General features: G+C 47.7%; 1 protein-coding gene across 1 annotated transcript in view; it reads right to left on the reverse strand.

The window, feature by feature from the left end:
- The window catches only part of SMC5 (structural maintenance of chromosomes 5), a 118,603-nt gene that overhangs the window by 13,254 nt on the left and 93,444 nt on the right, over positions 1-11,905 (reverse strand). The window contains exons 19-21 of the mRNA XM_019517470.1: positions 8,108-8,203; positions 7,606-7,710; positions 7,235-7,354 (exon numbers count right to left, since the gene is read on the reverse strand). Coding sequence (XP_019373015.1) covers positions 7,235-7,354; positions 7,606-7,710; positions 8,108-8,203 — 321 coding nt within the window. The remainder of the gene's footprint in view (positions 1-7,234; positions 7,355-7,605; positions 7,711-8,107; positions 8,204-11,905) is intronic.

Genomic DNA, 11,905 nt, shown 5'->3' on the forward strand with positions numbered 1-11,905 from the left:
CTTGTTTTAAGAGACCTATAGCTCTTTCTACTACTCCATTGCTCTCTGGGTGATAGTGAAGAAGCATGTGGAGCATAATATTCCGTGCCATGGCAAATTGGGTTAGTAACTTGCTAGTGAAGGGGGGTCCTCCGTCTGCTTGTAATTCGACAGGTTCACTCCACCACTGAATTATCCGTTGAAGTGCATCTTGTACATCTTTCGCTGTGGTGCATTTAAGAGGAACACAGGCCACATTGCGAGTTCCTAAGTCGACGGCAACTACCCCTTTCGGATGGGATTTTGCTCCTGGTAGAGGGCCGATGAGATCGATTTGCCAGGTTTTACTGGGACAGAAATGAACGGAGGCAAAAACCCCTCTTTCATGGCGTCTTGTGGCAGTGGGCTTGCTGGCTTGACAGGTGACACATCTCCGGGTGGCAGTGACCCACTGACGGGCTCGTGCTTCGGCTGGGTTGCCCCCTAGTCTTTGCCATCGGCAAGATGCTCTGTTAGCACCAGGGTGACCCCAGAAACTCGTGTAACCACTGAACAAGGTGGTCCGACGAGGAGACGGTAGGTGTGGAGACGCTGGCCGTTGCCGTCTGGAGCTTGGCATCGAGGTTCACATGGACAGGTTCTGTCTCAGGGCGGTGCGATCGAGTATGTTTTATTAAGGGGGGCGGGTGAAGACTATCTATAACCTCAAAGACAGCGCTCCATAGAGGAATATGCGCAGTGGGGGTTGCACCGCTGGTGCAGGTTTTATAAATGTACTCCGAGTTGATCGCTATAATGCACAGCGGTCAGGCCAGATTATGGGCCGTTGAGATATGTTGGAGAACACTAAGGAACCCCAAAAGTTCCAATGCCTGGGCATTGGTATCATAGTTGATCTGTTGGATTTCTATCCAGTCACATGCCTGGCATGCAGCGCCATACTTCGAGGAACCTTTAGTGGACCCATCCAATGCTAACCACGCTGGTTGAGTTGTTCCGTAAAGGTGAATGTGGTCCTGGTAGGCTGGTGCTGGTTGGGGGGTCTTCTTGGAACTGCCAACTGCCCCACTTGGCATGAACATCGTTAACCAGCCTAGTCCAAGTTACTGGTAGGCCGCCAAAACAAGCAGATGGCCTGCTGGGGTTAAGGCCAGGCAAGGTCTCGGTGCTAGGCCCGTAAATAACGCTGTGCTGTACTGAAAATGGGCTTGCCAACTGGAGGGCCAGGCAGGCAAGTCCATACCAGTGTTGCTCGCCCGCAATGGCAGCAAAGTTGTAATAAATTGGATCACCTTGGGCATTACATACTACCACTGATAATTGGTCTTTCAACCAGTTATAGCTGACTCGCAGGGGCTCCATCGGTGTGAAACTGCGGAGGTGCGATGGCGTGCGGAAAAACTCAACGAGTTCATTAAATTTCTTCGTGTCAGAGGTGTCCCAGAAGCGCCAGGCGTGTTCCAGTGTTTTTCTTTGAATATGTCAAACAAAGGGGTGCAAGCGTGGCGGCAGGAAGTGTCGGGCCCACATCAGTTGTCCTAAAAATTCTTGGAACTGTTTTTTCGTTTTCGGATGGTGTTCTTTCCAGGTGGCTAACTGGTCAGGTTTTCCAATTGATATTCCTGAGGGCGAAAACGTAATTCCCAGGAACATGAACTGCTTATTAGGCTCAATTACTGATTTTTCCGTATTAATTGTCCAGCCGGCCTGAGTGAGGGCCACACACATTCGATCGCCTATTTCCTGCACCATGGTGGGGTTGGTACCAATTATTAGTATGTTGTCTACGTATGAATAGATGCACATGGAGCTTGGGGTTGCTATGCTTTCGAGGACTGGAGCTAGTGCCCCCACCGCTGCCGCACTGCGATAGCCTTGTGGACATACTTTCCATTTATACATCACTCCGTTTACGCACATATTAAGAAGTCCTTCCATATCGTCTAAGGGGACAGAAAAGAACATGTCCTTCAGGTCAACGCTGTAGGCCCATGATTGTGTGTGCAAACGTACATCGTGGAGTAGTTGAGTGATGGACAGCGCTGCTGGGGTGGCCAGGTGTCTTATTCGATCGTTGGCTGCTCTATAATCGACAACGAGTCGGGCTTGGGTAGGATTCGATGGCTTCGCGATGCCCCATCCTGGCAAAAGGTACTTGGATTGGGTAACGATTTCTATTTGGCCCCTCGCAAGAAGGGTCTGCAATAAATTGTTAAGGCTTGCCCTTAAAGGTTCTTTTGTGGGTATCAGCCAGAACTTCTATAGGTTTTTTCAGAGAAGTTCAGGGCAGTACGGGTGAACCTTGATGGTGGACGGCACGATGGAGGGCTCTCTAATCAGGGGGGGCTTGTAACACGGATCTTCCAAGATGAAGTTGTCTTATGCCGCTCACTCCTAACAGAACTTGGGTGCCCAAAACAGCTCGGAACAACCTCGCTGCTGCTCGCACTGGTTTGAACGGTGAGATTAGGATTTTGACTACTGAAACACTTTCCGTTGCATTCAGCCCTTGGACAAAGATATTGGCCCCCGTACTAACATAGGGCAACGTGGGGGTAACAACGTTGACTTGTGCTCCTGTGTCCAGCAGTGTACGGTGGGGCGCAGAGACAGCTGCTGGGTCGGAAGGGTGGTAGTACCATATTGTAGCGTATGGCCGCTTGTCCCCGGGTGGGGCTCCGGAGGCAGCAGCTGCTACTCGTTTTTTGGGTGCCTCTCTCTTGCTTCTAAGTCCATCCTGGTATTCATTGTTCCAATGGAATCCTAGGGCGGCGGCTAGCTTCTCCTGCGTCTCCTGGTCCAGTCGGCGGATTTGCTGCTTACTCATTCCTCCCTGATTGAGGAGGAACCCGAACATGGCACGGTCTTTTGGTGTGCGTCGCGGGGGGTCTTTCGGTTGGCTAATGGTGTAACCACTGGAGCCACCTGAGGATACAGCCATAACAGCTGAAGCGAGGCCGCTAGGCGGGGGGTTCACGGGCAGTTTATGGAGGGCCTCAGGCATGCTACTGACTGGCTGTCCGCAGAATGTTTGTAGCCACAGGCGAGAGGTCGGATCATTAGGCCAATAAAGGTCACAGGCCGCAGTTACTCCCACCAATAGTATTGGGACTGACCCTGGATCGGAGAGGTATCGCTGAGGGTATAGGGCCACCTGTTGTTCTGGGGTAAGATTCCCTCTTGGATTAATATTTGGGCCCCAGTGATAATAACTGAACCCTACTATATAATTCGTCAATTGGTCACGTCCTCTGCCGGTGGTGGATTTGGGCCCCTTATGGACCGTATGCAGCGTCATAGACAAAGCAATAACTACTAGCGCCGGGAGGGGAATTGGCCAGTCATGATTGTGAATGGCAGCATTAACACCTCCTAATCCGGAGGCCCAGGTGGGGCTACGGAGCATCATCGTACTTTCTTCTTGGTCCACTCAATCATAACCGAAATCTATGACCATGCAGCCCAGCCAAACTAATGGCGGCTCCCCCAGGTGGCGGGACATGGAGGTGAGTAGGTCACGTATCTCCGCTCGTGACCTACTTCGCCAGGAGGTGCTCATCATTGGCTGTCCCACAGGCCCGATGGCGATCTTCGTGGTACTTATCGGGTAGGCCGTAGGCGTAGCAGGTGTCGTTGGGGGCGTGGACTGTGGCATGTCAGGCGAAGCTGGCAGTGTTGGGTAAAGGGCAGATGGAGCTTCCTCTACCTGCTCACCCTCCGGACCATTGTATGGAGGGGGCGGCACTGAGGAGGAAGCCACAGGCTTCCCAGGCAATGGCGCCTCCGCCTCCTGCTTCACTTTCTCTCGGCCTTCATTGGCCGCCTGTTGCACCGCAGCATGGAGTTGAGACTCCAAATAAGTATACGATTGCACAGTATTTACAAAGTGCTGATACAGAATACTCAGGCACTTTGTCTTATCCCATGTGGGCCCCGTCCACTTGTATGCGGTTTTTCCATGCGTCTTTAAGTCGCTTATCAGATCTGCCGCCATTTCATACCCCATGGAGCCCTCCTTCAAGGGTGGGCAGCGGTAGTTATCCGCGCGCATAATCGACTCCAAGGCTCTTTAAGTGCCGCAGTCCCCTCGCCCAGGTTTGTGCTGGGGTGGAGTCTCCTATCCCGTACCCCTTAACTTTCTTCAGCGACACTGTCTGCCCCTCATCAAGTGGACGGAATAAAGTTCTGGGCTCCGTTAACAGACATCCCAAGGCTGAGGGCAACCCCTCAAAAGCCCATTCTTTTTGGCCTTTTTTTTAAGGACAAGTAACCCCGGCAAGTTTTGGGGGCTGAGCTAGCAGAGTGGTAGCTCACGTGCACCCACAATTCGGTGTCATCTTCAGTGGGGCGGCATCCCCTGCCCCACGGACATGCGGTGACCAGTGGGTCTAAAAGTCCCGATCCTGTTCGTGATGCCATGTCACGCTGCTACTGCTGTGCGCGAGGACCGGAGACATAGCTTCGGGACTTTTAGTGGGCGGTGGGGTCGTGCAAGTCTGGCTTGCACATTGTTGTGATTAAACAATTGACAAGGAACAGGTGGGGTGATGAGAAAAACAATCGAAGAGTTTTAATTACTTACGGCTGCAGCCCTGCGTGAGAGAAGACAGAAGCAAACGAGGAGAATACAACATGCTGACATGTCACAGTAAGTACAAACGGTGTCCGGCGGTTGCTAGGCGCGGACGGGAGGCAGAGGCTAGATGATCAGGCTAGCGTCCCTTGTAACAATGGAGCGGGTAACAAATGACCTCACACCGGTGCGGCTAGGGACTCCCTTATATTACTTAGATGATGCCTGTGATGACAAGTGGTAAGTTGCCCTATCACCTGCTGATTTCTTTTTCAAAAAGCGCGCGCTTTTACTTTCCCCTCCCTGGTCCCATGGCATGGAGGGCGGGGACTCCCGCCATCTTGTTGCCTCGCGCACCAGTGCGATTACAATAAGGAGACAGTCTTCATGACGGATCTGCCCTGTAACTCCCTCTGCCTTTATAAGTCTATAAACTCATCCACTGAGGATTTTTGTCCACTCTGGCCAAACTGGACAAAGATGTTCTATGGGTAAATAGGAATTGCTCACACCAAATCCCAAGAGATACATCTGAGGGGGTCCTTGATTTCTAAGTTTGATGCCAGGCCTTGGCAGACTGCCAAGGAAGTAAACCTCTAGACTCACCTCCCAAACCTAGAAGATTAAAAATTTACAGATGGAGCATTTCCTAGAATATGGGATTCTCCCAAGCAAAAGAAGCATTTGAAGTGTCCATCTGTAGTTATTAGAAGCCATTCTGGATCCAGAAGGAGTTTTGAAAGAAAAAAATTCCATGAAACAAAATCTTGATGTGTACGTGGACCATATGGATAATGCTGATCAAAATGGCTCCATGCTTAAGAATGTGGGGGAATGTGCACAGCAGTGGTGGATTTGCTTATGAACAATCAATTTAAGTCATTAGTATTTCCTAGGGTTCCAGTCTATCTGAAGGGAAAACCTTGCTCATGTCCATGATCACACCAACTGTCATTAATCAGTAGTTTTCAAATAAGGCATGGATACAGTGCAATCACTACATTTGTGCTGACAACTACTGTTCACCTAAAGGTTAAGTGGGAAAAGATGGATTTTCTAACAGCTTATTCGAGCTCTTTTGAAAAATAATTATATTTCATAAGCTATTTGTCCATGTTCACTTTTGTTCAAGAGTCACTATTCTTTACTTCTCTGTCAACAGCCATCATCGTTTTTGAAAAAGATGCTACGGATATCCTAATTTACTTACATTCACTTAAAAGCAAAAAAGTTAGGGCTTTTGTTTTCCTCTTTTTTAAAGTTCTTTTTTTAGACTGATACCAGAAAACAGATGCCTGTAAACATAAATAAATGCTAACTCTTTCTCCAATTGTGCATTTCTGTTCTTCAACCAGTTCTTTTGCAGATAAAAAAAACTGTTGTTAAACAAATATTATTAGAGTCAGACCCAATGTATAAACAAGTAGAAAGCGTTGTTATAGTATGCCTGACCTTCACACAATATTAAAGTTCTCTACAACAACACAATTAAATGAGCTATTCATGTAAAAGTGCTGTTTTTTCCCCAACTAGGAAACAAATTCTCTAACAAGTCATAATCTAGAAGATACTTCAAATTTTGCCTCAAGGATATCAAGAGCCGTCAGCATTTAATTTATTTTAAACACTTAAGACAAAATTTGAATAGTTCACAGTAGTTTTTTCTCCAAAGCAGCAATAAAAAATGTGGACTGTAGTGAATAATAGCTTGCCATTACAACAGAGCATGCTTCATGTAAAAGGTCCATTTCATAAATGTCTCTCAAAATCCTCATTAAAGAGAATCAATTTCAAATGAAACTATATTAGTTTTCACTTCATTCCTTTCCATTCAAAGCTCCTCCCCAAGGCACTTCAAATACTTATTTTTTCCACTATCAGAGACCAAGTATAAAAGACATTTCTTGTAAACATCACAGTCTGTCAAACTGCAGACAGATTAAGCACCAAGACCACAGCTAGCTGGTGCCATTGTGAAGGGTGGCTTCAGTCACCAGTTGGCAAGTAAGCACTGGTATTACGCTGAATTACAGAAGCAACCACTACCTGAATATGGTATTTCTTTAAATACTAAGCTACTATATGGGACACTGACTGACTGGAGAGAATAGCAAAGTATGAAAAGAAAGGCAGGATTATTGTTTCCATTCAGTGCAAATGTCCACAGAGAACCAGACCTATGGCTCTTTACATCCCCCAACTTTGAAAGCCTGACTGATGAAGCATATGTGGGGTTCCAATAGTCATGGTTCTTTCTAAAGGTTTCTGCTTTAGTAGAAAAGGTGTGGCTATATCCAGAAAATATGAACCAGCAGATATAACAGAGAAGATACCTGTAGGAGGAAGAAGATGGGATAGCCAAATGTCTTGGACCATAACATTAATATTAATGTTACAGTTATTCAGTTCCAGTTGGATTTTGGAAATCTCCAGTGAGACTGACTAAAATCTACACATCTGGTGATAGATCTGTTTTCTTTCAGTAACACTAACCAGTTGGTTTCAATATTTAAAACACTGGAATTTCAATTAAAAGGGTCAAGAGGTCTTAAAGTTAATTAAATCCTGTAGGTGTCCCATATTCCCCCCAATCCCAAGCCATCTTTTTTGGGTCCTTTGAAATATGTAAGAACACATACTAAAATGCAAACATTCATTATTGACATACATACTGATTCATACCTCATTTTCTGTATGAAGATCGACTTCACCAGCACACTGCATAGAACTAAAAAAGGCACTGAACTTCTCATTAATTTTTTCGACCAGATGTTTCAAAGGATTAAGCCACCTTTCTTTGACCTTAAAATAAATAATGTGAAGATCATTGTAATAGTATAGTAACTCTCAACAGCAATTTCAATACTCAGTTCTTAACAGGTGGTTTTACATTAAAGATTGCCAATATCTCATTTTACACTAACATAACTTGAAATGTCTTAATGAATGTGGTACGTCTTAAAGTAAGAATACATCCACTTAGATTTCTCTGTTATTCATTAACTATAAGGCAAGGACACATTTGAAACAGAAGTGCTCATGTCAAATATTACCTGCAAAATGTTTTGCCGGTAGTTGTTCAATTCTTTTTTCTTTTTCTCTAGCTCCTCTGTCAACAGCTGTATTTCTTCTGTCCTCTTGCTGTACTCTTCAACAACCTGACAGAGAAAAAAAACATCGTTTAAAATACAGTCTTTTAAACTGACATTTATTAATTCAATTTTAATGGTAAAATATCACACTGCGCTGCATTTGTTCACCCGCAATTAAATAGCTTATTGCACTGTTTATACACTGAACAAGATACACAGCTTTGAAGCAAAGAAACTGTAAGGAATTGCTGTCTTTCAGGTTACAGTGCCTTAAAAAAAACAAACAAACCACACACACGCACAAAAAGGCACAGAACATGCTGTTCCTTTGGAAGAACCTACTTAAAATTCTAATAGATGCAGAATCTGGCATTTACAGCACATTGTTCCTGCTGTCTATCTTATTATTACCAAGAGCTCTAGGACAGAGTGGGAGGCAAGTACTATACTGAGGAAAACGTACAGAAGCATTCAGGCCTGTGAAGCAGGAGACTCTCGATTTCTCTTCATTCAGTGAAGCATCTATTTCATCCAACGTGTCCGGAAGATCCCGGAATGCCTACAAGAAGAAAATATTGCATATGCTAGGTAATTTAGTATTGAGAGAAAGATATGAAATTTGACTAGAAAATACCAAGAAGTCAGGAAACTATGGACATTGCTATATCATTAGGACAAAATCCATTTAAGCTAATACATTTGCTCCCAAGATGCACTTAGTACAGAAAAGATGGTAAATGAGGCTTTTGGAGACCTGGTTATCACTTTGTACTCCTTGGCGTTTTATAGTGCAACCACAAACCCAATGCAGGTTCAAAACTGCCTAGATTAGTGCTATGACATGCAAGAGCTTCACCCTCTGGGGAGGAATTTCTAGCTGGCTAAACAAAGCCAAATTCTAGCCCTCGCTTTGTTTAACTAGCACAAAGATAATGGAGCTCGAAAGAGAACGTGGCTCCAAAATTTAAAGTGGAAGATTGTGAATTCTGACTAGTTAAACCAAGGTTACTGCAGTTTTCACAAGAAAGCAAAAAATAACTAGTTACAGCACTGCTTAATTTCTTTGAGGGGGAGAGAGAGAGAGAGAGAGAGAATTTATATAGCACCATAAATGTAAACAGTGCTTTACAGATGCAGTCTCTGAAGAGAGAACAATTAAAGAGCTTGGTCATGATGGAAATCCCGTTTTTGAGTAAAAGGTAATTCTTGTGCCAGTTAGGAACATTCTGGACCAAGTTTTTTACTGGAGAAAAGAACATGACAAACAATGAAGACAGGCAGAGGATGAAAGAGAAAGGAAAACTGCTCTTAGGACAGTATAACAGTCGCTTAGAACAGAATGACACTGAAGTTAACCTAGGACTTTTGTGGGTAATAACTTTTACTGAACCAAATGTATGATTGGGATACAGTGTATATTTCTTCAGAGAAAAGCAGGCACAGGTATAACTAAAAACAGTTTGAAGAGTTGTGAAGTAGGAAAAGAGGTTTCTCAGGAGGGTAGGAGGGACTAGCCCCAGCCTAGCCACAGGGAGGTGGTTAAGCTGGAGCCGAGGGGGGTCTCGCCTCGCCCTGGCCCCTACTTCGCCCAGCTCCAAAGGGACCCACACAACCAGAGCCCCGCGAACAGGCTGTGCAAACAGACGTGCTTGTCTGCCCAGTGCATGAGTTAGAGTGGAGTTTGCGCAGGAGGGTGAGCAGGAGGGCCTGAGGCCCTGCCTGTGCGCTCCCGCCCTAGGCAAGCCAGACACGGCCGTAGCCAGCCCACCAGCGGAATGACACTGATGGGCATGTGCCGCACCCCTCGGGTCCCCTCGGGGTCTGCGGCCTCCACCTCTGGCACCTCAGAGACCTCCACCCAAATGGAGCCCATGGTTCTGGGCTCCACACAGACAGAGCCCCTAGGTCTTGGCTGCAGGGGCTGCCTGTCGCTTTTTCAGGCTCTGGGGCCCAGGAGAATGGCCACCTCCCCTTGTGAGGTCTGCTCCTTACTGGGGTCTCTGGCGTGCCAGCTGGAGGAGCTCTAGGCCACAGTCCAGAGACTGCGCGCCATCAGGGACTGTGAGCAGGCGACAGACTCGTACTGCCAGACCCTTCTCCCCCAGGAGACAGAGGGTAGACCATGGTCTCCTACCAGGACAAGGACGGACTCGGGGGCCTCCCTTACTGTCCAGCCCAGGGGTTGGACCAAGGTGGTCAAGGGCCCCAAGGCCCGTCGCACCAAGGCCCCTGCCCCACTGGAGCTGCAATAGGTACAAACCTCTTGCAGCCCCAGAAGGGCCTGCTGAGTTGCCAGCTCCCGCAGGCAACACAGGCACTACTGTAGCTACCACCCCTGCTCCCCCCAAGACAAAACGCAAAGTGTTTGTCATGGGAGACTCCCTCCCGAGGGGGAGTGAGGGGGCAATCTGCCACTCTGACCCCTTAGCCCAGGAAGTCTGCTGCTTCCCAGGAGCCTGCATTCAAGACATTGCGGAGAAGATCCCTAAACTCATCCAGCCCACTGACCACTACCCTATGCTCCTTATCCATGTGGGCACCAATGACATGGCTTGGAGAGCTCCCAGCCAAGTCACTAGGCGCTACAGGGATTTGGAAGCGGGACTAAAGGGTCTGGGGATGCAGGTGGTGTTTTCTTCGATCTTCCCAGTCTCGGGCTACGGGATGAGGAGGGAGAGGAGGATCCAGGTATTTAACCAAAGGCTTTGGCTTCCATGACCACAGTCCGCTCTTTGGTGAGAGAGGCAGCAAGCTGCTGGGAAGGGATGGCCTCCACCTCTCTCTGCTGGGGAGGAGGCTCTTCTCAGCCAGCCTGGCTGACCTGCTCCACCGGGCTTTAAACTAAGCCTGCCGGGGGATGGGGGGACTAATCGCCATTGCTGGCCTGCTGAGCAAGCTTTGCAAACAAGCAGGCCAAGGCGCTTAAGGGAGCCCACCCCTGTCCCAGCCCTGGAACAACCAGTAGGCAAGGCAAGGGCCCCCAAGGGGACACTTGTTTGTCTGTACACAAATGCCAGGAGCTTGGGGAATAAACAGGGGGAACTTGTCCTCCCGCTTAATGCAAATAATTACGATGTCATAGGGATAATGGAGACCTGGTGGGCCTCCACCCATGACTGGACCATGGGTATAAACGGCTATATTCTGTAAAGGAGAGATCGAATAGTCAAAAGGGGCGGGGTCGTAGTTCTACGTCAAGGAGAGCTATGCGTCCCTGCTAGCTGACATTGGCGACCAGGGTGAATGGCTAAAGACCCTCTGGGTTAAAATCTGTGAGGAACACGGCACAGGGGACACAATGGTGGGAGTCTACTACAGACCCCCCACCCAAAGTCAAGAGCTTGACCAGGAGTTCTCGAGGGAATTGGCTGAAGCCGCATGCTCCAGGTCCATGGTTGTCATGGGAGACTTCAACTACCCAGAAATTTCATGGTAAGAGTGCTCAACTAAATCCGAGCAGTCGCAAAGCTTCCTCTCGTGTGTGGATGACCTCTATCTGACACAAGAGGTCTACGGGCCAACGACAGATAAAGCGCTGCTCGATCTGGTACTGGCAACCAGGGACACCTAACTGGCGACCTAACAAATCAATGGGAAGCTGGGTGACAGCAACCACAAGCTGATCACCTTCACCATCTACTGTAAAGCTGGCAAGACAGCCAGCAATACAGAAGTCCTCGACTTCAGGAAAGCTGACTTTGACAAGCTCAGGAGGCTTGTCAGTGAGGCCCTAAGGGACCATGACCCAAAGGGGAGGGGAGTTCAGGAAGAGTGGTTGCTCCTCAAGGGAGCGATCCTTGATGCACAAGCTAATGCCATTCCGTTTCAGAGGAAAGTCAGCAAAAGGGCACAGCAGCCCCCTTGGCTCACCAGGGAACTGGTGGACCTCTTGTGGCTAAAAAGAAAGACCTACAAAGAATGGAGGACGTGATCTACCTCCAAGAAGGAATATTCTGCAATGGTCTGGACATTGAGGTGGCAGGGAACAAACAACGAAAGACAAGGCTGCAACTGAACTCCAACTAGCTACAAGTATCAAGGGTAATAAAAAGCCCTTTTTTGGATACGTGGAGAGCCAGAAGAAAAGCAAGTGCAACATTGGACCCCTGCTAAACCAGATGGGACAACTGATGCCTAGGAAAAAGCCAACCTACTTAATGGGTACTTTGCATCGGTTTTTCATCAGTCCCATAGGTTGCCCCTGCCTATTACGGGACAGTGAGGCCCAGGTGAGGGAAATCCCTTGCCCTCCATCAATGCT

This window comes from Gavialis gangeticus, unplaced genomic scaffold, assembly GCF_001723915.1.
Source record: "Gavialis gangeticus isolate Ggan-Ray unplaced genomic scaffold, GavGan_comp1, whole genome shotgun sequence".
In the NCBI taxonomy this organism is placed as follows: Eukaryota; Metazoa; Chordata; order Crocodylia; family Gavialidae; genus Gavialis; species Gavialis gangeticus.